Source organism: Acanthochromis polyacanthus, chromosome 5, assembly GCF_021347895.1.
Source record: "Acanthochromis polyacanthus isolate Apoly-LR-REF ecotype Palm Island chromosome 5, KAUST_Apoly_ChrSc, whole genome shotgun sequence".
Lineage (NCBI taxonomy): Eukaryota > Metazoa > Chordata > Actinopteri > Pomacentridae > Acanthochromis > Acanthochromis polyacanthus.
The window spans coordinates 3592810-3617840 of NC_067117.1; the positions used below are offsets into that span (position 1 = coordinate 3592810).

The following is a 25031-nucleotide window of genomic DNA, read 5'->3' on the forward strand; positions in this document are numbered from 1 at the left end:
TGAAAACACACATTTAATGACTGTTTACATCAGCACTAGCGTCTCCAGAGGGGTTATAGGCGGTTTGATTGTGTTTAACTGCAGCGATGGATCCATGCTAAGCTAACTGGCTAGTTCAGCTGATCAACTGTCAACAACAAACCGACCACGGTGCGCCTATTATCGGACAGAGGACCCACATCCGGCCATAAACTACCCGTTTATTTAAAGTCACACTGTTTATTTTAACGTCACGTCTTATTTCAGGCACTAATTAAGAGCATTTTTTAAAATTATTTGAAAGCAACGCTGCCTCATAAACAGCTGCTGCTATGACGAGCTGCGCCAAACTCTATTTTAAAAATACGATTATTTAATATTTCTCTGGATTTCAATACGTTATTCTTTTCACAAATGAGACTTATTAAAATATAGACATATACTAAGTGTTACTTTAAATCGGGATAGCTTACATACCAAAAAGGTGCTTGTATTTGTTAAATCTCAGTCTTTCTAACTGACTCTCAACAGTGTTAGCATTAAACAGTAGATGGGAGAAGTTAATAAAAACAAGTCATTTTATTACAGAGTTTGGTAGAAGAATAAAGAATTCAAAACCACCATTTATCCCATTTTAAACTACGAATTCGACAAAACGCACACACTTTCAGTTGGATTCGCTTAAAATGTGAAATATTTTTAAGGATTAATGTAATGAATGTGTTTATTTTGGTTCCTGTTTACATCATAGCAGGGAATTGCTTAATCAGAGGCACCAGGGTCAGCTGTCCGTCAGTGGATTCACCCTGTAAACCCACCAGGCAGCATGCTGTCAAACACACCGTCACCTGACCGGAGGAGGCCAGATACGGTTTCACAGCTCCAGTCTGTTCGGTGTCCGCCGGGGGTTTGTGGTTAAAGAGATAATTAACAGGAAAGGAGAAGCTCCGACAGCGGTGTCCGATAATGGAACCAGGGACGCAGCGAATCCACTTCTAACGTCCACTTCGGAAAAAACTTTGCCGTATTTTAAACACACCGACACCGGGGACGTCCTGCTGAGCATCGGGAGGCCGGTGGTGATGCTACGGTGACTCCTACGGACTGTCACCGGTTCAACAGTGGTTATTTCCAGTAAACACTCACCGTGTGGGACTGCAGGTTCTGGCTGGCTTCGATCACCGCCGTCAGAGGAACCGTGTCGTCCAGCAGCACCCTGCCGGGGGCCGGCTTCTCCCGGAAAGACATCCCGAAGGATTTACCGCGACAGTCTGGATGTCAGCGTCCGTGTGTCACCGCCCGGAGGAGCCGCCGCGATGAACATGAACCGGAGGACCAGAGGGAGCTAACAGTTAGCCGAGATTCACCGTAACCAGGAAGCGCGGCTCCGATGAACGTCATCGGGCTCATTTGTTATTCTAATTGGATGACGGGAAACCACGTGATGCGATGCCACCGCCCCCTGCTGGTCCAGAGGAGAAACTATCAGAGTTCAGAAAAACAGAAAAATTTTTGATACTGAAAGGAAAAATAAAGGAGAAAAATACATTATTAAATTAGATTAAATTAAAGATTTACTTCCACGGTTAATTCAATTTATTTATTACGCATACTTTAAAACAAGAAGAGTGGAACCAAAGTGCTGAAGAACTAAAACATTGCTGTTCTTTTAATTTAGATTTGTGCCAACTTCAGCTATTTTAAGAAGAAAGCTAAATACTTTTTTTCTGCTTTTATCATTTTTATTTAATAGAATCTAGTTTAAAGCATCTGCACTTTCAATCATCCAGTTGTAATAAATTTTCTTCATTTTGTTTACTTTATTTTTCCCATAATTTAATTTGCCACTGTTTTTGTCAATCAGCAATTTCATTTAACTAATTTAAAATATTGCACTGCTTTGAATAGCAACTGTGTACAATATGGTTCTTGTATAAATGAACTTTTACCTGCTTTTCTGTTCCTGCCATCAGACAGGAGTTAAAAACATCGACTGAGTGGACAGGGTCTGAATGTCCGCATGTAGAAAAAACTGTTCAATATTAGTAGAATATTGATGAGCCAAATCTCCATGGTAACCGATGCTGCACAGTTAACCTGCTCTGAGGGGAGGTTCAGATTTAAATCAGCTCCCTTTCATTAATTCTTCTCCTGATGATTCAGATCCTCCGCTGAGGTTTTATCTGTACACCTGTTGAGCTGGAAGTCAGTAATCAAACAGCTGCAGCAGGATAACTAGATGTTGCCATGGTAACCCACATATATTCAGCTAGTGATGAGGAAAATACATAAATATGTTTTTATGTTTGGTCCTGATTTGCTGTTGAGCTCACTGCAGGAAACGGAACAAAGATTTAAAAAATTAATCCATCTGTTGGTTTTTACAGCAGAAAATATTCAATCAATAACATCAATTTAACTTCAATTTATCCAAACACTCCACAGATTTCCCCGTCTCTTTCACAATGGGACAGAATCGGACATAAATGTTGACGTTTAAATGAATGAAGTGTAAAGTTTCAGAGCTCTAATGTGCAGCTGAGAGTCACTGAGAAAATAAACAGATTAACTTACAGAGTTCACAGTTTTCTGTCAGCATTCATCTCTGGATTCATTTACAGCAAAAGTGTTGATTTTTACTGTAATTAATGTTTATATTCCTCACATCTCTTTATTAAAACAACCTGAAACCGTCAGAGCAGTTTGGACATAAGAAAAGTCAAACCTCTTCTGTTATGGAAGCAAACACAGAGTCTGAAGAAGAAGAAAGCTGATACCCGCTGGACCTCTGACTGAGGTTCCAGGTTTTGTTGAGTCGACACAAAGAAAGTCTGCATTTGCTGAACATGCTTCATAAAAAAAACAAATGCTCAGGATTGAAAATAATAAAAAAAAAAAAAACCAAGGAGGATTTGATCAACTCAAAGCAAACTTTGCATCTTTATTCCACACATGAAACCAAATCCAGTCCAGAGATGAACTCAGATAAACATCAGCTGATCGTCTCTAAACATTTCTTCAATAAACGAGTTCCATCACATCAAAAATCCAAACTAAAAGCTGATGTTTGTTTCACTCCTCTGGCATCATCACCATCACCTCCCCCTCCATCACCACCTTGTCTTTGACCGAACACGTCACGGCGATGAAGGCGAACGACATCTTGATCTTGCAAACCTCGGCCTCGGCCAGAACCTCCTCCCCGACGTAGAGCGGCGCCGGGAAGCGGATCTCCTGGTACAGGAAGACGCAGCCCCGGCCGGGCATCCTGGTGCCGAGGACGGCCGAGATCAGGCCGTTGATGAGGACGCCGTGGACGATGGGCGTCTCGAAGGACGTGGTTCTGGCGTAGGCCGGGTCCAGGTGCAGCGGGTTGGTGTCGCCCGTCAGCTCGGCGAACAGCTGGACGTCGCTGGAGGAGAAGGCTTTGGTCAGTGACGCTTTCTGTCCGACGTGCAGCAGCCGGCCGGGTTGAGGAGCCACGATGGAGGAGAGGCGGAGCCACGGTCTGGTGAACGCTCGGCTCCACGCGGTCGTCATGGTGAAGAAAACAATCGCTCCTCCGACTTCAGTCCAGCTGCAGCTCTCGACTGTTTCCCGACAGTGCCAGAAGGAACGGAGACACCTGAAGGCAACACGAGAAGAACAGACGGACTTTAGTGGAGCAGAAGATCAGATCTAAGAGTTTAAATATTTTCCTGTGAGAAACTTTAAAACATTCATGATCCTGTTTGAATCTCAGCACAAACTCAGTCTCACAAAATTATGTTCCTGTGCAGCAAAACTGATTCTCAATTAAATGTTTTTTTAATAAATGTAGTGGCACTCTCTGTCTTCAAGGTTCGTTGTACCACCTTTGCAGCTTGTCTAACAACCAGTATTTGAATCACTCGACTGAAAACAAGTCTTCTTTTAAGATGTTTACTTGAAGAACTCAAAAAATACATTTACAGAAAAACTAAAAGGCTCGGCACAGACGGTCAAAAAACTGTGTTGCTTCCATCATCTCCAGCTGCAATCGTAACGTGCATGAAGGCAACACCAAATCACGTATTACGTAGTGGAAGCCAAAATTACGTTGCAAAATAAAACTCTCTTTTTATATTGATTAAGTTATTCATTCTATGAAATATAACAATCATCCTGAATTCCTTAAAATGAAATTAAGCATATTTTAAACAGTTTCAATCTAAATTATGATTTTATATAAATTTCCCATTAACTGGCTCTTACAATAAATGTATTTTGTGACACTGACAGAAAATCACAAAATCGTCGAACAGGAGGGAAGAACAAACCACAGACCGGACCGTCATCTGCTGATAATTCCTGTATTTTTCATACTGCATTAAACATTTAGCAGAAAAACAAACACAGTTTCAGTTTTTCCACATCATGCAGCCCAGAAACTATCAGCAAATGAACGTGAAAACAAACCGACCATTAATCTGCTCTTAAAACTTCCAAAATAGGAGAAATTCTTTTCTAAAAATAAATGCATTAAGTCAAGATAATGTGCCAAAAATCTAATACAGAAAGCTAAAAAAAATATATTCCATTGAACTGTGAGTACAAACTGAAGTTTCTCACCTGATTCTGTGTATCGAGTTTGTTGATTTGTAAAAGACCATCCTGTTTATTATGTTTTAGGATATTATAGCATAACTTTAGCCTGTTTTAGGAGATTATGTTCCTCAAATGACAGAATTAAGACACTTTTACTGCAGAGACACTCATTTAAAACTAAACCAGATGAGATGTAGAGTTTCTCTCTGTGAAACGCAGCAGTAATGAACCATCGAATGCAGTTTTAACTTCACTAAAATGAGGACGTGAGAACATTTCTAATGAGGAACATGTGAGTGAAAGTGAAAGCTGAGTGAATCCCAGATCAAAGACGTGTTTGTTTCTGTTTCATTCAGTCTAACTTCTGTTTTTGTTTGTGTGCAGCAGAGATATGCTTCATGGAGGGGTGTTGTCAGGATGGGCGGTCAGCTTTTTACAGCTGATAGCTTCAATGTGAAGGAAAAAACACAAAGAGACGCCAAAGTGGACACGTATCTGTCACTGAAGAGCTTCAACTACTCGTCTGTTCGGTCGTAAAAATGAACAAAATCTAAACTTAAAATTGGAATAAATGTTCAATTTGATTTCTTTGAGGCAAACAAGTGTTTGTTTCTTGTTGTGGATGAACTTCAGACACACCACAGTGATAATTCTGACGATACTGAACCTGACCATCAGTAAATAAAGTAAATCTGCTGACCTGCAGCACTCTGAAGGCACAGGCCTGGTTCTGGTAGGATCCCAGCAGAGTCAAGGAGCTCCACAGCTTCACTAAGCCCCTGAAAAGACACACATTACAGCATGAAGCTAGTACGACACTCCTTCACCTGGAACAAGCGGTTTGGATGAGTGAAATGTTCTACCCATCCTGCCGCTGAGACTGAAGCTCACCTGCTGCTAACACGAAGAAGAGCGGTCAAGGTGTCGTCATCGTACTTCAACACGTCAACGTTCAGAGCTGCTCCCACCTGAAGCACACAAATATACACGTGTGAGGGAAAAACATCAACAAAAAGATGCAAAACGATCAAACCGGCAGATCATTGATCTCACCTCTCCATGCAGAGTCTTCAGGCCGCTGATGATGAAGTGTTTCAGTTCTACTGCAGTCAGTCTGGTCGTCTCATTCTCCAGCACGCTAACAGAAGAGAAGATTTAGACAGAGGCAAGTCAAAAGACGTTAAATAACCAAAGACAGAAGAAAAACAACCGTAGAAAGATTTAAATGGCATGAAAAACATGCACATAGAGATGGAAAAAGACCAGAAATAAAGTGGAAAACAACCAGAAAATATAAAACAGACCAAAATAAGACCATAAACAATAAACAACAACAAAAAAAACACGTAACATGACCAAAGAAGAATAAAAAACAACCACAAAAACACACAAACAGCCAAAAAAGAACAAAAAAACAACCACAAAAGAAGTTATCTGACAAAAACAGGATAAAAAATGGCCATGAAAACATGTAAAACGACCAAAACAAGACGGAAAATTAACACAATTTGACATAAAAAAACCTAAGTAAAATAATAAATGACCACTAAAAATGTGAAATTACTAAAACATGACAAAAAAGCCCCAGAAAAACATGTAAACTGACCAAAAGGAAACGTGTCGACCACCAAAAAGATCCAAAATGACCAAAGGGGAATGACAAAGGACCACAAAAGTATCACAAAAATATGTAAAACAACCATAAAAACATTTAAGCAGGATGAAAAAACAACCACAAAAAGGTATAAAAAGACCTATATTGGATCAAAAACTGCCACAACAAGATGTAAAATGACCAAAATAGGATAAATAAACAACCACAGAAGATGAAAGAGAACCACAAAATTCAGTAAAAAGATGAAACAGGATGAGCAAAACATGTAAAACGACCAAAATAAAATGAAAAACAACCAAAAATAAGCCGTTTCAGACCTCCTGTTAGTGAAAGCAAGTAAATATTTTCATTACTGATTCACCTGCTGCTCATTTTGTAACAATAAATCAATTAGTTTTGTTAATAAAATGTTAGAAGACGAAGTGCATGAACCAAAACCTCACCTTCGCTAACTTTAAAAACTGGTAAAAGAAGAAACTCACAGGTGGACCTTCATGTAGTGGAACGGCGATGCGTTCTTCAACACGACTCGCTGGAAAACTGACTCTTCCTTCTGGTCGACGGCATGCATTCTATTAAAACGACTCGGCAGGTCGACCGGCTGACTGCAAACTGATAAACAAAACGCTCAAGATCAGAAGGACGATGACGGAGCTGAAACTGAGCTGGCGTTTTAAGTCAATAAAGTACAGGACAAAAACCAACCGTTTCACTTCAAACTTGAATTTTTAACTACTAATAAAAAAACAAATCTCTAAAATATTCAGTCTTCTTTCATTTTAACAATAAATAACATTTCAGGAGATAAAACTGGAGATGTTTTGGCATCTTTGCTTGGAAAATGAGTCGAACATTTCCTAGAGTCTTCAGCCTTTCTGGCATAAACTGGTCCAGGTTTAACTAGTCTAAATACAAAGATTATAGATCTAGACCTGATCTAATGTGGTCAAAATACAAGAAAAATGATAATATCTCCCCTTTGTTTGAATTGTCAAAAATAGAATAAATGTTTAAGAAATTACAGACTGTATTTTGAAGAGTCTTTAGCCTGTTTAAGACAATCTAGTCAACTTTAGGTCTAAACTAAGTTTAGCGGTTGCATAATGTTGAACCACAGCAATAAATAATATCTGGTTTTAGGTGAAAAATACACCGAAAACCAAATATATACGAGCAATGGTCAAATTATACATAATTTAAAAACTTGCTGTCAGTGTTAAATGTTGACCTTTAAAAACTAAACCACTTCAATGTTTGTTTATGAAACTTAAAGGAAGAAAACTCACAAATAAATAAACTGTTACTATACAGGAGCTAATGGCAAACTTAGCTAGCAGCTAAATCTGTAGCTAATTGTGAAATCTTCTAAACTATTTACAAATCTGACATTAACAGACAAACTTTTCTCTTAAACAAACTGAGCAGCTTCAACCTTCAGCGGTCAAACCGGAAATTGACGGACTTTAGCTTTAGCCCCGTTAGCTGCTAACTGTGAGCTAACCGGCCAACGGTCGGTAAACTGTTGTTTACTTGTTTGTTGTTGTCGTTACCTCAAACAGTAGCAGCAGCAGAGCAGCCGGACTTACCTGTGACCCAACGGGAGGCTCTGACAACGTGCCGTTAACCGGACATAAACACCGTGAACCGGCAGTTACAACCACGCATGCGCAGACAGATGTAACAAAGAGGCGCAAAATGAAGAGTGATCACTTCATCATAAACACCGAGCACCCAAGAAAAACAATAAACCCAAGTTTGGAAAAAGCGTATTAAAAGATATAAACTTTACTGATCCTTCCCCGAGGATATTTTATTTACCAAAAAAAAAGTATTATAAGAGAAGTTCAGACAAACTTTAATGATCACTTAACCAGGTAAATTCATAAAAACACAAACAAACAGTGGTGATAAATTGAAATAAGATCATATACTGTAAGATTATTCCCTTATTGAAGGAAATTACAATAAATAAATAAATAAATAACAATCAGTTAGATCAACTTTACTGATCCCCCACCAAAGAAAAAAAAACTCTTCAAAAAGTGGTGATAATTTTAAAAATGATCAACTTCCTTATTGGGAAGCAATAACAGTAATAATATTAGTAATAATAATAATAATAATAAGAAGAAGAAGAAGAACAAGCACATTATTATTATTATGATTATTATTATAACTGATCACTCACTGGAGAAATTGATGGAAAATAAAAAACACATAGCTTGTCATATTGCTTGTAATATTAATGGCAAATTATCTGGCTCCTTTTAAGTATTGTGGCAAAATAACATCGATAATACTACAAAATGAAAACAACAGTGAAAGCGACACAGCAGATGATGAAGAATTAGTTACGGAGGGGAACATCTTCACTAACTTATCAGATCTTTGATGACCATGATGATGCCGTGGGAAGTGTCTCCGCCCAGTGGTCAGATGCTGCTACTACATGTAAATACAACAAGATTATTGCACATAAAACTAACCAAAACTGATTAAAGCTCCCTCTGACACCCTCAGAATCAGATGATTCTTTATCTACAGTAACTTCAGTTTGTTTAATTAAGTCATGCAAAGTTTTACCTTCAAATTGTGAATATTTTCAGAGTTACAGACCCTTGAAGTACATAGAAGTGGGCCCAAATGTATCACTTTAGTACTTTTTCCATCACTTTTCATGTGAGTACCAGAACTACATGTTAGTACTAGTCCCACATGTTATTACTATACCTTCATGTTAGTACTAGAACTAGTGTTTCTATTTTCTGATAATTCAACAGTGAATTTTTTTTTAAAAAGGGTTCTTGGCAAACTTTGATGGCTCATATCAGCATGTGTGACAGGAGGTTGGTCAGAACAAATTGTAGACAATGAAAGGATAATTTTCTGACCAACATTTTGACAATTTTTGGTTATTTTGGAGAAGTTTTTGACATTTGGGTAAAAAAAATTGTAATTTTGGAGATGGTTTGGATTATTTTAGGTGAGTTTGGGATTTATTTTGGATGTCGTTTGACTCATTTAGCACAATTTTTGAGTCATTCTAGACAAGTTGAGGGGAAAAAAGGTGCATTCTGGGTAAACCTTCAAGGCTCATATTAGCATGTTGATAGGCGGTTGGTCAGAACAAGTTAGAGACAATGAAATGCTCGTTTATATCAAGATTTGGTATCAGGATCATCGAATAGATGGGACTGACTGTGGAAGAACTATGTTTTAGGTATAGTAGGCGTGTTTGTATTTTATGTGTTTATCTTCTGTATTTATGAAACTATGAGGCTAAAAAGTGATAAATTTACACCCATCTCTATGTATTTTATGGTCTGTAACTCTGAAAATATTCATAGTTTGAAGGTAAAACTTTGCATGACTTCATTAAATGTAATAAAGTTATTGTAGATTGTAGTCAGGTGTCTCTAGTTGATGTTTCATGAAGGAACTCAATAAGTTTCAATCAAACCAACAACTTTCACTTAAAGGTTTTATTTCTGTGGTTCACAAAGACGTTTATACAAGAGCTCGGCTCCATTATCAAATCACTTCTTAGTTTCAAAACGTACAGGACAAAAAAATCCCTCCAACATCAGATGACGACTCATCTGTTTATAGACGACGTTTGCTTCTAAACTTCAGTCTGAACGGGTTTAAATGAGGTTAAATATGACTCGATTCACTAAAAACAGATTCACAACAGAAACAGTGCAGCTTGGAATGAATTCAGTGAACATTTAAAACAAACATCTGAAAACAAAACACATAAATAACTTCAGGGAGGTCCCCGACGTGGTTTAGTGCGCTGGTTTAGTCTTCACGGGTTTAAATTCAGTCGTTTGAATCAATAAAACCTTCATCTTCACCATCTTCAGCTCAGGAGAGTTTCTTGTCGCTCACTTCCTGCTTAGACAGGAAGTCCACGATGAGCGCGGCGGCTTTCCTCGGCCTCTCCAGCGCCACCGAGTGTCCGCAGTCGTCCAGCAGGTCGAGTCGGCAGCGAGGCAGCGCCGTCTGCAGCACGGTCGCCCCGGAAACGTCCAGCACCTGAGAACAGACAGGTGAGTCTGCATTAGCACGATCTGACAGGAGTTTATGTCGCCATATAGAGTTAGAAATGTGCAAATATAACATAAAAATACAGTTTAATAAACAGCGTATACAAGTGTAGGCTATGAAACCAGTGATAACGATCTTGTTGAAGATCTCCTTCCTCCTTCAATGTAATCCAGTTTAAATGAAAACGGCTTCATGTTAGACTTTTATTTACCTGATCTTGTTTCCCCCAAATCACCTGAAGGGGCGCTGTGATGAGATGCATGTGTTCCTGCAGAGAGTGACGAGATTTCTCCCCGACTAGCTCCATAAAAACTGCAAAAACACACAAACAACTTTAAAACAACTGAGGAGCAAAAAGTACTACAGAATATATTTACAGATCTGATATATAGAGTCAAACAACAGAATAGTCTGGGATTGGATGGAAAAGACGCAGACAGGTTAAAAAGACACGATGCTTTAAAAAAAGGTCAAAATTACATATTTATCAGCCAGAAACTAGGAAAACAGAAAGATTTCCAACTTTTCCTTTAACTATTCATCTGTAAGCTGCTGAAAAATGAGGCAAAATTACTTTATCCTGCATCTCTCATTTAAAAATCCAACAAAAATAAACCCAAAATCTGTATTTAAAAAATGATTTCTAGATAAAAAATGTTGTTCAGATGCTTCGAGTGCAGCTCAACATTTTATTATTTCCTATTTAAATTTAGTTTACACATAAATATAAATATAAATTCACATTTCATACATTTGAAACAGCTCCATTTTTAATTCATTGTGTATTTTTTAACAAACATTTGTATTTTTTCCACATAAAGACAAATTATTTTATTTTTCCAGCATTTTTAACATCAACAAGCTTTATTCTCTATTTCTAATAAATTTTTTAATGTAATTGTAAACATATATTATCTGGCAGATGTTATATTTTCAGGCTCTCTATAAAAAATGTAAAATTAAACATGTAGCAGCATCATTTTGCTGCAAAAATAGCATTAAAGTTTATTTTATTTGTACATTTAAGACCGATTCCACTGAAACAACAGGTGATCGTGGAGGACGTGCAGAAAAAAGACAATAAATAAAATCCTCGTCTATTTTCTGGTGCTGAAAAATGCATGAATTTAGAAATAAATAGAAGATTATCTGCTATGAGGAGAAGAAAAGGTTGAATGATGAGGATCAGACTCACCTTCTTTATAGAAACCGTTGTGAGGGAGCCTGTTGTCAAGGAGACCACGCACCACCTGACAACAAAAACACACAAGAGTCTGTTAATTATTCCTCAGACAAGCAGCAGAAACAGCAGCAACAACACAAACTGTGGAGTATTTATACAAAGTCAGCTGTGAGACGCCTTTAGGTTCCTCAACAGTTAAAATTCCAACAGTTTCTGGGTGATTTTTGTCACATTTTTCTCCACTGGGGCTCATTTTTAAGTTCAATATAAAGTCTGAAGCCTCTAAGGAAACAGAACAACCAGGAAGAAGGAGAAGAAAAATCTGAACTAATGGACACAAATGGAAGAAAATCAGCAGAAAAATACAAATAAACAAGAAATACACAGAAGTGCTGTTGATATTGTGCAGATTCTTCAATGTGTAGAAATTTAAAATACAACAGATTCATATGAATTTCTCTCATAACAATAATATCCACAGATTGATTCTATTATATGCAGAAAAATGTTGATGCTTTACAGATTTTTTCTTTGTGAAGGAAAAATGTTTTCTGTGCAGAATTACAATAAATATAAAAGAACAAATTTGAGTTTCTTTGATTATCTCTTTTACAAAAAAAAGAAATAAATCAACATGTCCAACATTTTTCAAAGAAGTGTTAACAAAACTGGAAAATAATAATGGCTCTACATAGTAAAGATATTTAATTAGTTTCTAAACTCGTCTCCTCTTTAAACACAGCCTGCAGTTCAACCAAAAGTTCCTGAATTTTAGTTAAATTACCGATGGTCAGAGAGAAGTAAATAAAGATTCTTTACTTGGGCAGAAGAGTGGAGAATTTTTAGTTTTTTACAGAATGTCTTTGAAGCAAATCTGCTGTTTTTGGTGATTTTTTTGAATTGAGACAAACAGAATGAATTGATTCTGATGAAATGTCACAAAGAGGGTGAACTATTAGATCAAACTGATTTAAACCTACAGAATAGAGCCGATTGATCTCTGATCCTTCAGTGTTAAACTCAACTAATAAAATAAATACATCAGAGATAAACATATAAATCATCACGTGTTTGTTTTGTCCATTAATTTTAAAAATGCCAACATATTATCTAATAAACTAAATTACAACATTTATCAGAGGTGAAACTGTAAAACAGTTAATGGAAAAACTGTAAAAAATAGCTGATGTTGTCTGAAATTAGCTCAATTTTCCTCATTTGACTGTTAGTCACAGCTGAGACAATAATAGTTTATCTGATAGCCTGAAGAGTGAAGAATTTTTAGTTTTTAACAGAATCTGTTTAGAGCAAATTGTTTATTTTTGGTGAATTTTTTGAATTGAGACAAGCAGAATAAAGCGATTTTGATTAAATATCAATAGAACTGCATGTTATGGATGAGTAGTTCAAGGACCGTCAGAAAAATGAAAATCTGATCTTTTTTCTTGTTTGTACAGTGTCTGGCTGTGATAAAAGGTGTGATTTTGGTGATATTGTTCAGACTACATCCTGTACCTGTCTGGGCAGGTTCAGGTCGACGTGGCAGCAGAGTCTCAGCATGGCGTCCAGCTCTTCGGGGGTTTTTGGGATCAACGGGATCGGCTCGTTCTCGTCTGGGTTCTTCTCCAGCTCCCTCATCCGGGTGACGAACTTGGAGTCGGTGGGATAAACCAGACCAGCCGGACACACCAGGGTGACGCGGCTCAGCTGATCCGAGTGATGGGCGGCGTAGACTCCGGCGACGTTCCCGCCCATGGAGGTCCCGACCAGGTGGAACGGAGATTTATCCAAACCGACGCTCCGCACAAACTGCAGACGGACAGATAGGCCAGGATGTTTTTTACTCATAAACATAAAGGTTCAGACAGTTTAAGGAGATTTAAGATGTAAAAAACACAACAGACGTCATGTTTAGGTCAGGGACCCGTGAGGCGTTCAAGAACCTCCAACACGCCTGACACATTCCTGACTGATTTTATTTGTTCTGAATCTTGATTATCCGTCTGATGCTGGACTCCTTGAACTCCATTCGTTTCCTACTGACCTGGTGGATTCGGCCGACCTGACCCTGGATGCTGTAGTCCTCGACGCCGGTCCGACTCGTCCCCTCGTGTCCCGGCATGTCGAGGCAAATCACATGTTGGTCTCTGGGGAGGTACTGGAGGAGAAAACAAACACACCCATGACTTCATAAGACTTAAATCTGGGCAGAATACAGACAGAATAGTGAGAAAATGTTCAAATCTTGGTGGATCGCTAACGGCTAAACTGATACTCGTTTCCCACAGTGCAATGCAGAAAGGAAACAGAGGTTCAGTAAAGCTGTAAAATCCTGGACAAGGAAGTGAAGGACGTTTTTTGACAAACGTGTGAAACTTCAGAGGAAGATTAAGAATCCGAGGAGCTGAAACGTACTTTGCTTTATCGTCTATTTTTCTCTAAATGCGACCAAAATTAACTAAACGATCATCATTCTGTATTACATTAGACATAAAACTACAGATTGAGACCATAAACTCATGAGGAAAATGTTTACTGAGGTTGCAAATCAGGTGTGAAGTAGGAGAATTTTCTCATAAACTTCTAGCCTCTTTTTGCATTCAGAGGAGTCGCCCCCTGCTGGCTGTTGGACAGAATGCAGGTTTCATTATTTGAAACCTAAAACCAGCATGATACTTTATAAATACTGTCAAAATAACACCATTTATCAGAGCCAGAAACTGTAAAAACTGACAAATTTATCAAACATTCAGCTTTCTAACAGTCCTCCAACTAATTATGTGTGACTTCTGGTTCCATCTGGAAAAATTATAAAATCAAAGCTTAAAGTATATTTAACTAATAAATCATTTTTTTTCTTATTTCTGTCATTCTAATTGTGTCATTTCTGAGTTTTCTATCCATCTTCACAGTTGTTCTGTTTCCATAGAGATGCAGGATTTTAAAGTGAAAAATGAACCACAATGAAGAAAAATGTGTCAGAATAAAATTAAAAAGGAGCTCAAACGGTTTAATTTGTAAAGTCTACAGTTAAAGTCTTTATTTTCCCCTGTATTCCCTCCATCTTGTTTTTGTTAATAAAGTGTTTGTATCCGTTACCTTGACGACAGGCAGCCACATGTCTTTAGTGGCAGAGAAGCCGTGAAGCAGCAGCAGCGACGGCGTAGCGCCACCCGGTGTCCCACGGCTGGAATAACAGAAACGATAACTTCCACTGTAGGAATAACGAACCACCAGACCCAACCTGCGACGCATAAACCTGGAGAGAAAGAGGAGAAAAATACGGAAACATGCCGGATATTTGTGTTAGAATTTAATCTGTATCCCAGTTTTTATCAAACTCCACAGAACATGAAGCTCGATTTATGGTCTTGGAATGTTTACTCTACCGTTTAAAAATTCACCAAAAATAAACGGAGTGTTGTAACAAGATTCTGTAAAAAACAAAAAATTCTGAGTTCTTCTGTGTATCTGTGAAGTATTTAATGACTCAGCTGAAGCCAACAGTCAGATGACAAAAATTCATCAACTTTTCAGCAGCGTATGGCTCCAATTAAGTCCAATGAAGAGTCAACAGATTTTGAAAAACAGTTGTATATGTCAAGTAAATACAGACATGAGACTGTTTTTTCTTTTTTGTATTATTTATGTCATTATTCAACATTTAAGATTCCTTTAATGTCATTTTCTAAATATCTGCATACAGAGTAAAACGAGAAAAAATAATATGTGCATCGAGTGCAAATGTTCAAGATTAAAAATATTTAAAAAGACATTACAATACATTGAAAAAAAATAAGAAAAGTACATGTAAATAAACCCAAAGTGTATAAATATTACTATTCTCAAAGGGAAAATGAATACAAGAATACAAAATTAATTATACGTATAGATGTAAACTAAATGCATAAATGAAACTAATATAATCGAATTAAAATGCTAACAAGATCAGAAAAAAATAATTTAAAAACACATAAAACTCTAAAAACCTACTTGACCTGAAGATCTGTTCAGTGTTTTCTTATTTTTAAAGTGGGAGATGTTTAAAAATGATTTAATTCTGTTGATTTAAACACTCAGTTATTAAAGACCGGAACTGATAATTACTGAAAAAATAAACAGTAAGTTAATAATGAAAGGAAGAATGAAAAAAAGTTTTATTTTATAACAGAATAAAACACATTATGAAATAAATATTCCTGATTTTGTAACCTATAAAACTTGTGACGACTTATTCTTATGAAATGTAATTTTATAATTGAATGCTTCATTCAGCAGCTGAACTTTACTTATGAAACTAAACATGAAAAGCAGCTATATGAAAAACAAAAATCAGTTTTAAGCCTCCAGCAACAAGTCAAACTGCAGTTTATATCCAAACTAATGACAATAAAGATGCATTCAGTGTATTTTAGGGTGAAACTTCACCGTATCGGCAGCTGTTTTTGCTTTTATTTAACAGAGGACTGATAGAAACTCAATATTAGCGAGACCAAAGAGCTGAACCGACGGATCACCAGAGGAACAGAAGGCTTCCTGTCATCACTTTAACTCATTCAGAGGGTAAAATATTATGTCAAATCAGTTAAAACCTGCAGAACAGAGCAGAGCATTCATCCTGATGCTCAGATGAACAGATTTTATATCATTTTAATCTTGATAAACACAATAAAAAGCTTTAAAAAAGACACAAATCATCAGTCAAATGTCAAAATGACATCATTCACCAGAGATAGAAACGGTTAAAACAGAAAGAATCATCAGCTTTCCAACAGTCTTTAAACTAACCATGAGTATGTAGAACTTCTATTATTTGTTCCAATGTTGGAAAATGAAAGTGTTGCTTTATCGTCTATTTTTCTCTAAATGGAACCGTAATTTATAAAATGAGCATCATTCCGTACTAAAGGAGACTTAAAACTCACATGTAAGACCATAAACTCATTAGAAAAACATTTACTGAGGTAACAAATTAGGTGAGAAGAAGCTAAAGTTCTCACAGACAGTCTGAGTAATGTTAGTAATCAGAGGAGTCGCCCCCTGCTGGCTGTTAAAGAGAATGCAGCTTTAATAATCTGAAACCCAAAACATGATGGCGGCATGCTATCGCTAGTGCTCTTTTTGATGTTTTAGGAAGAATTTTGGGACTAAAATGTGGAAAAACTTCCTGAAGTCACTCTCTAAACTTAAAGCTCTGTTGTTTGAGTGCGTCGATCCACTAACAACGGTTCCTTCTCGATTTTTGTGATGTTTTTGAAAAATTTCAGTCTTAAATGTGGAAAAAACTTCAATACACTGAAAGTTTTGTTGTTTGAGTGGGTCGAACCATTACACCCATCCTCTTTTAGACATTTTTGGAAGAATTTTGGTGCAAAAATGTGGAAAAACCTTCAAATCACTTCAAATACACTTAAAGTTAAGTGAGTCGATCCATTACCAATAGTTTCTTTTTTGGTCTTTGTGATGTTTTTGGAAGAATTTTGAGGCTAAAATGTGGGAAAAAAGTTCCTCAAATCAATTAGTCCTGTCTGAGTAGGTCGATTCATTAACAAGAGTTTCTTTTTTGCTGTTTTTGACAATTTTAGAAGAATTTTGATGCTAAAATGTGAAAAAAAAACAACAACCTTGAAATCACTTCACAACACTCAAAGTTCTGCTGTTTGGGTGTGTTGATCCAAAAGCAATGGTTTCTTTTTTGCTGTTTTTGACAATTTTAGAAGAATTTTGATGCTAAAATGTGAAAAAAAACAACAACCTTCAAATCACTTCACAACACTCAAAGTTCTGTTGTTTGAGCGGGTTGATCCAAAAGCAATGGTTTGTTTTTTGCTCTTTAAGAAGTTTTTGGAAGAATTTTGTTGCTAAAAGGTGGAAAAAACATCAAATATAATTAAAGTTCTGCTGTTTGAGTGGGTCGATCCAAAAACAATGGTTTATGTTTTGCTCTTTAAGAAGTTTCTGGAAGAATTTTGGTGCCAAAATGTCAAAAAAAAAAGTTCCTCAAATCACTTCACTAAACTTAAAGTTCTGCTGTTTGAGTGTGTCGATCCATTAATGGTTCAGATTTGTGTCGCGTTGGAAGAAATAAAGAATGTTATTCGATAATTCTTTACAGTGACATGAATTAGACAAATCAAAATGCCATTAAATTAATTAAAGAAACCTTAATGATTACTGTTTTTTAGTAAACTTCTGCTCAATAAACGGGATTTATCCAGTGCAATAACATCTGGTTTTCTCTCTATAACTTTTTGAGTGCAATAACAGTAATTAAAACTGTTATTCTGCACAAATTCAAATACAATTCTGCACATTGTGTGTCCTATGAGTAGATAAACGATCCATCATGTCACTTATTATATCTTTATTTTTACTGCACTTTTGCGCTCCATTTGTGCTCCAACATGTGACTGTCTCTGGTGACGAATCGATAAAGTTTGTCTCATTTAAAATGTTCAGATTGGCCTGAAGGTGGCGCTACGGTAAAGGAGAAGAGTTTTTAAAAATGTATGTTAAAGGTAACAGGAATGAGATCAAGGACGCATCATGACATCACCATTATCAACCATTTTACTCAATATATCTGAGAAAAACACAATCAAAATGTTTATCTGAGAGCAGATATGAATCCATGTGATCAACAGCAGAAATCACATCTGAGGAACTTTAACTTTTATACTTTACAGGAGACTAAAAACTGCTCATTTTGATCAATAATGTTTATTTCTTCATCTACAGAGTCACTGCTATTCTATTATTTTTCATTTCTAGCGCTACTTTCTTCGTTTTCTTCCTCATTTTTCTACTCGTCACAAAGTAGCAGAAAAAAAACACGATGACGGTGACTCAGCGCTCAGCTGTAATCTGGGCGTAGATTCGTGGTTTTACAGCTCAGACAAAGTCCAGGAAGGAGAAAGTTTAACTGCTGAACTCTGTTACTGTATGTTTGCATTAGTAGCTGTTGAGTGTAGTCGCTTCAGAGGTGAAAACAGATGGTTTTAGAGATATTTATGGGTTCTTCCATCTCAAATGTTTCATCTCTGATCTGCTTGAAACTTTTTTATCATAAACTTTGGATATTTAAAATAGCATTAGTGAAATCCTAGCTTCATTTATTGAATAATTTTAAGATAAACGTGTTAAAAATTGCCCGTCAACCCACTCTCAGCAGGGTTTTTTTCCTCACAGTTTGAATTTCCAGTCTGAAGCATGGTGGTGGCAGCATCATGGAGACACTTCTTTGTAAAGATGCTAATGTTCTCAGGAACTATTAAAGATACAAACCTGAAATTTTCACCGTTATTTCTCATCACATCATTGATTCAGAATCTATAACGTGGCACGAGTAGATCAAAAAATCTCTGATTAATAATGAGCGAAAATTAAAAAAAAAAAGAAAAGTAAAGCTGTCATGAAAAGCTCCATCTTTGAGCTCATATTAACAAAGAAAAATAATCAGCTAGTGATATTTTTTGAATCACATGTAGCTGCATGTCACAGTAACAGAAAACCAAACACATGGAACACTTTTAAGATGAAATAACTGATCACAAAACAGGCGGAAAAATTCATTTTGATTGATCTTTTGTAACAGATTGAGCAGATTTGACCACAGAAACTAAACTATTGGCAGATAGAATTGAGTTCTGGAGATTTAAAATGGTTCTTTAACCATAACTGAGAACTTTTTTTGTCAATACGGGCATATTTTTGATTGTCTGACTCCCACTTTATAGCCTTGAGGAACCAAGTGAACTGGTCCCTGCTGTACTTATTAAACTCCTAAACTTACTGACGAGATGCTTGAGGTAAAACTCTTTATTAGCCCTTATAAATATAAATGTTCTTACATTTTAACTTTAACAAAGCAGAAGAACCAGTTTTGATCCAATAAAACAGTTTCCACAAGGATCACGACAATAAATCTTCCTCTGTAATTCTTACTTACAGATCAGTGTTCTTCTAATGAATGAAGCGTCTTGAACCAGAAAACTATAGATCCACTCCAGAACCAAGACTTTTGATCACAATAGTTCTATTTTAGCCTTTTTATATTGACTCTCAGTATGTTTTAGGAGAGATTTTAGGATTTTACGCCCTTCATATCGTCTTTCTAAGTTATAATTCAGACGTTGTAGAAACTTATGCTCCAGGACACATTTTAAGATCCTCGGAAATCAAGCTGGCTGAGTCAGTGATGTCTTCTATTCATTCCAATAATGTTTTCCAGACTGTTCTTTTTACATTTTGCATGTTTTTATCCGTCTCTTGTCTGTTTTGCTCCTTTGGGAAGCACTTTAACTGTAACTTGTTTAATGTGTTCTCTCTAAATAAAGACTTTTCATGAATCATTTATCCACCAGTCTAACCAGTCTCTGTTTTCCATGAGTGATTTATGTATTTACCAGTTGTAGGCCTTCACCAGAGCGCCAGGCCACAGCAGGAAGGAGGTGATGAAGGCGATAACAGGGACGACCAGAACGCTTCCTGCCATCATCATCGTCGTCTTTGCCACAGTCGACTCCATCGCTGCTCGAATCTGAAGAAATAAAACATAAAAACATCTGAAGTTCATCTCAACATGCGACAACAGCAAAGTTCATTGTTAGGGAGTTTTTATTTAGGGAAATATGGACGATGACTAAGTGTTATTTGTGCCTTCAGTACGGAAACACGGTGCTATAATTAGCCTAGCTTAGCATAAAGACTGGAAGCAAAGGGAAACTGCTAGCCTCTGTCCGGGGATCCTCTGGTGGGTTTTCAGGCCAAATAATCCAAAATATCAGAGTATAAATGTATACTAGTTCATTTTGGAGATATAAAGTGTAATTATAATAGCAAACAATAGTTAACTGCTGGCAAACAGCAAAAAAAGTCACATTTTTCACAGATGCAAAAACCGAAAAAATGAAAATGTAAAGATTCCAAAAATCCTCCACAACCTTGGTAACGTTTTTTTTTTAATGCACAGACCAAAGATAAGCTGTTGGATTCCAAAGTTTTATTTTTTTTTAATACCAAAAAGACAAAAAAAACAACAACCCAGAAATGTTCCATTTACTTTGATTTTAGCAATGAAGAACATTTAAAGAGGTAAAAATGGAGACGGTTTGGTAATTTTGTTTAGAAAATGACTCGAAAATTTTTAAGGGAATCTTTTAAGGAAGTTTTGGAATTTTCTTCCTGAAGATTTTGCAAATTTTTATGAATTTGGGAAAAAAATTTTACTGAATTTTTAGATTTTTTTTCAGACAAGGAAACAATATTTCCAACAACAGGAGGGTTAAAACAACAACAAAAATATCTTTATTTTATAGGTATGTGTCAATATTTTAAAGAAAATTTATGTTTAATAAGGACAAACGGTCATTTTTGATGCGTTGATGAAGAACGTGTGAATGAAAGCTTTTTGGCTGCCGCTGATCTGATCGCTCAATTTCAGAAACTAAAACTTTGTGAATGTAACTAAAAGTTCCAACTGTAATTGAAAGCAGCGTCACATGACTGTGGCCACGTGTAGCAGCAGAAACTGTCCCTAAACATCCCAGAGAGGATAAAACTCAGTTTACACGACTTTAGAGGAGACACGGATTGAAAACGTTAACAGGAGTTGAATTCTAGTTTGTTGCTTCCAGATGTTTAGGATCGTTTTCTCTGAGTTTACTGAACATCTGCAGCTTCAGGACGAATACGATGAGCTCTGCCTTCATTCATTAGATTTAATTAAACGTCAACTTTGACACTGAGACGGGATTTGAGATTTTTAAAAAAACAGCAGCCGTGGACTTTATTCAGCTCAGACAGGTGGACGTCACTCAGAGTTTATCAGCTGCAGTTAATCATTGATCACAGCTGGATTTTATTTTAATGCAAAAGTCTGATCAGTTTAGTAAAGTCTAAATATTTCACTGTCAGATTAACTTCTTATTAATTCGGATTATTTCGTGCAGCTGAAACATTAACGTGTTTATTATAAACATGACATCTGTAATCGTTAAACAGGAATTAAACACGTTTTCTTGAACCACAAATGACTGGAGTTTGATGAATTATGACGCGTGGACATAAATGATACTAAAATCATGAATAAACTCTGGATGTTTTCCCTCTGGGTGAAAGGTTTCCTCTAAAATACTCTGCAGGATTTATTCTCCCGGATTATTGTGGAAACTTTTCACTGCAGTAAACAAAATGTTAACTGGACGTGCTCACATCAGATAATTGGTAAAAAATAATAATAATAATAATTTAATAAAAAATAAGAAGCTAATTTAGTTTTTAACAGGTAAATATTTTATTATTTTTTAATTGTATTTAGTTTATTTTTTTAACATTTTTTTACCTGTATATATTTTTTTATTTTTACAATTTAATGGTATTCTATGCTTCAAAAACATGGCAAAATTCCTGAATTTGAAATTTTTTATGCATTTATTTAGTCAAATTAGCAACAATAAATTTTAAAAAAGCATCTCATTAAACCCCAAGTTGTTGTAGTTTAATAAATGATCCTCACACATGTAGTAAAATGTTCACTCTTTAGTAAAAAATGAATAAAATATTATTGTTTTTCCCTTTAAATGCTCCTGGACTGTCCTAAAGTGAATCTTTCAGGAACCAACATCACAGTCAGCTGATCACAAACCACCAGATTAAAACCAAACTACCGAGTCCTTCAGTCCCCTCTCATCTAAATACTTCTACAGAAACATCAGCAACAACCAGAGGTCCAGTTTAGTTTCCCTCCAGCTGTAGGAACCTGTAGATTCTCCTCTGGTCGGTTTAGTTTCAGGCCGAAGTGAAGCCAAACAGGAAGCAGAGTTTCAGCCTGAGCCTGAACGGAGCACCAGGTAGAGAAACAACATGCAGGACCAGAACCAGAACCAGGACCAGAACCAGAACCCGTCAGAAGCTCACCTGTCCGGCCGCAGCTCCTCACCTGTCAGCCTCCTGCCGCTCTGTCACTGCCGGCTGTCCTCCATCACGTCCGCTGCTGCCGCATTACACAACAGTCTTTGATCTGCGTTTAAAGAGAGCAACGGCCGTGATGCCTTCACGGACCCTCGGAAATATTAGCATTTAGATTAATAGACGCGCAGCCGCTCCACTTGAGGGCGCCATCGGATCATGTTTACACACAATTTATGTCAAAGTTCATCAAATAAAACCACAAAATGGAAGAAAAATAAACAAGTAGGAGAACTCTCATGCATAAATTAATTACTAAACAAACATTATAGTTACTGTTTGTTTATTTATGACCCAGGAGATGAAAAAAACTTAAATAAATCTATTTTAAGAAATGATGTGTGATAATTGTGACTATTAATATCCAGTTTATCAATGCTTTAGCATGCTAATAACCATCGATTGATACTTAATACCAATAATATCCAGATTTTTGATAGTTTGATGTGCTAAAATTCAAGTTTTTGATATTCTAGTGTGATATACTTTAGAATGTTAGTATTTTGGTTATTAATACTACAAATGTTAATTTTCAGATTATTAAAACTTTAAAATGCTAATACTGAGGTTATTGATACTTTAAAATGTTAATATTCAGGTTATTAATACTTTGAAATGTTAATATTCAGGTTATTATCACTTTAAAATGTAATATCTAGATTAAGTTAAAATGTTAATATTTGGGTTTTTAATACTTTAAAATGCTGATATTCAGGTTATTATTACTTTAAAATGTTGATATTCCGCTTATTATCTTTTTAAAATGTTAATATCTAGACTATTATTACTTTAAAATGTTAATATTTGAGTTTTTAATCCTTTAAAATGTTAATATTCAGGTCATTATCACTTTAAAATGGTGATAGATCTAGATTACTATTACTTTATAATATTAATATTCAGGTTATGATCACACTGACAACAGGTTTTTGATACTTCAGAATGTCATATTTCATGTTATTGACCATTTAAAACTTTAATATTTGGGTTAATGATGCTTTGGAGTGTTAAAATCAAAATTATTGGTGCATTCTTGATATCTTGGAGCATTACTATACAGGTTTTTGTTTCCTTAGAACATATATATCCTAGTTATTGGATACTTTATCCAGGATGATCCAGGATACTATATATTTTTGAACATTATCATTCAGATTATTAACACTTTCTTATGTTTATGTTCATGTTATTGATACTTTTAGAATTATTTTTCTTGTTTTTGATATTTTGGTGAGTTAATATCGAGGTTATTGATACTTCAGAAGATTAATATTCAGGTTATTGAAACTTTATAATATTAATATCCAGAATTTTGATACCTTAGAATGTTAATATTAAAATTATTGATCATTTTAAACACCAATATCCAGATTAGTGACACTTTAATGTGTTAGAATCCAAGTTATTGACACTTTGGTGCATTAATATTCAGGATCTTAATATTTTATTACTTTAATATTTTAGTATTACGATCCATTTTGTGTTACTTTAGAATGTTAATTAGGTTATTAATATTTTGGTGTGTTGACATCCAGGGAATTGATCGTTTAGATCATTAATGGAAGGTTGTTATTACTGTAAAACATTATTTTTCAAGTTTTTATATTTTCTTAACATTTGTTTGTGTGCTAAAATCCAAATTATTGATATTTTGGTGCATTAATATACATGATATTTACACTTAATAACATTAATGTTTGAATTGTTGATACTTGGATGTGTTTTTGATCAGGTTATTGATACTTTAGAACATTAAAATCCAGTTTATTCATGCTTTACAACATTAATATTCAGGTTACATCACGGTTATTGATACTTCAGAACTTCATTAACTACAGTATCAATACTTCAGATTCTTGGTGATGTCATTTCCAGCTTTAAAAAAAGTTCATTTTAAATCTAAATTTGACAGAGTTGTGGATAATTTGTGGGTTTCACTGAAGGTTTTACAGAAAGTGACAATGTGGAGGAAATGTTTGGCCACTAGAGGGCACCACAACATTAAAAATGACACAAACCCGATCAGAGAACAGAGCAGTGACTCATCAGAATAGTACATTTTTCATTCTCATCTCAGAGACATTTAGATTCTCTCACCTCTAATAAACAAGAACAGCTTCACCAAGGTCTCATTTATTCTGCACGAATATATTTAGTTCACCTGCAGAAACCATTGAACATGAAGAGAAAACAGCTGCTAGAGAAGCTCTTCTAAAAGATGATTTATAGAAATAAAACAACAACAAACTGTATTCTACAGCTGAATGGAAAATACAGAGAAAAAAGCTGAAAATTCATGATTCCATAAACAAACATTAGAATAGAAATAAAACGTTTCAGCACCATTTAAGCATGAAACTATTTATAAATTAGATAAAATGAGTAAAACGTCCTTCAGCCACACTACATGCATTAAAATGGACCCAGAAAGTTTAAAAGTTGAAGGTTTTTATTGCTTCACTTTCATACAGGCCCATAAACAAAACAAAAAACAACGAATACAAACCGTTTATTACTTTAAAAATCCAAAGCTACCCTCTTTTATCATACCGTAGCCTTTTTGACTTTATCTATCAGTTATTCTCTAGTTCTATAAAGCTCGATGGCTCAGCAGGTGAGATAACAGCGTCACACACAGGAAGCTGTAAATGACGGACTCCCATGAACGCA

At 35.8% G+C, this 25031-nt stretch overlaps 4 protein-coding genes across 7 annotated transcripts in view; all 4 read right to left on the reverse strand.

Moving 5' to 3' along the window:
• The window catches only part of pxk (PX domain containing serine/threonine kinase), a 35725-nt gene extending 33461 nt beyond the window's left edge, over window positions 1–2264 (reverse strand). For both annotated transcript variants that reach the window (XM_051947901.1, XM_051947902.1), the window contains exon 1: window positions 1126–2264. In XM_051947901.1, the coding sequence (XP_051803861.1) occupies window positions 1126–1227 (102 nt within the window). In that variant the 5' untranslated portion in view covers window positions 1228–2264. The remainder of the gene's footprint in view (window positions 1–1125) is intronic.
• A 636-nt stretch (window positions 2265–2900) lies between these two features.
• LOC110969550 (hydroxyacyl-thioester dehydratase type 2, mitochondrial-like) lies at window positions 2901–3519 on the reverse strand. Its single transcript, XM_022219639.2, has one exon. It carries the CDS (start codon window positions 3517–3519, stop codon window positions 3052–3054), a length of 468 nt encoding a protein of 155 aa, XP_022075331.2. The 3' UTR covers window positions 2901–3051.
• Window positions 3459–7838, reverse strand: rpp14 (ribonuclease P/MRP 14 subunit). 2 transcript variants are annotated; one of them, XM_022219641.2, is made up of 6 exons: window positions 7747–7838; window positions 6643–6772; window positions 5599–5683; window positions 5437–5513; window positions 5246–5324; window positions 3459–3604 (listed from the first exon to the last, which is right to left on the reverse strand). In XM_022219641.2, exons 2-6 carry the CDS (start codon window positions 6729–6731, stop codon window positions 3548–3550), a joined length of 387 nt encoding a protein of 128 aa, XP_022075333.1. In that variant the 5' UTR covers window positions 6732–6772; window positions 7747–7838; the 3' UTR covers window positions 3459–3547. The 2 variants fall into 2 exon arrangements, with proteins under 2 accessions (XP_022075333.1, XP_022075334.1); XM_022219642.2 differs by having other exon boundaries at window positions 7711–7791.
• A 1789-nt stretch (window positions 7839–9627) lies between these two features.
• Window positions 9628–22464, reverse strand: LOC110969547 (abhydrolase domain containing 6, acylglycerol lipase). 2 transcript variants are annotated; one of them, XM_022219636.2, is made up of 8 exons: window positions 22333–22464; window positions 19799–19932; window positions 14493–14652; window positions 13438–13551; window positions 12909–13202; window positions 11406–11460; window positions 10422–10522; window positions 9628–10198 (listed from the first exon to the last, which is right to left on the reverse strand). In XM_022219636.2, exons 2-8 carry the CDS (start codon window positions 19918–19920, stop codon window positions 10028–10030), a joined length of 1017 nt encoding a protein of 338 aa, XP_022075328.2. In that variant the 5' UTR covers window positions 19921–19932; window positions 22333–22464; the 3' UTR covers window positions 9628–10027. The 2 variants fall into 2 exon arrangements, with proteins under 2 accessions (XP_022075328.2, XP_022075327.2); XM_022219635.2 differs by having other exon boundaries at window positions 22311–22453.
• Between the last annotated feature and the right edge of the window lie 2567 nt (window positions 22465–25031).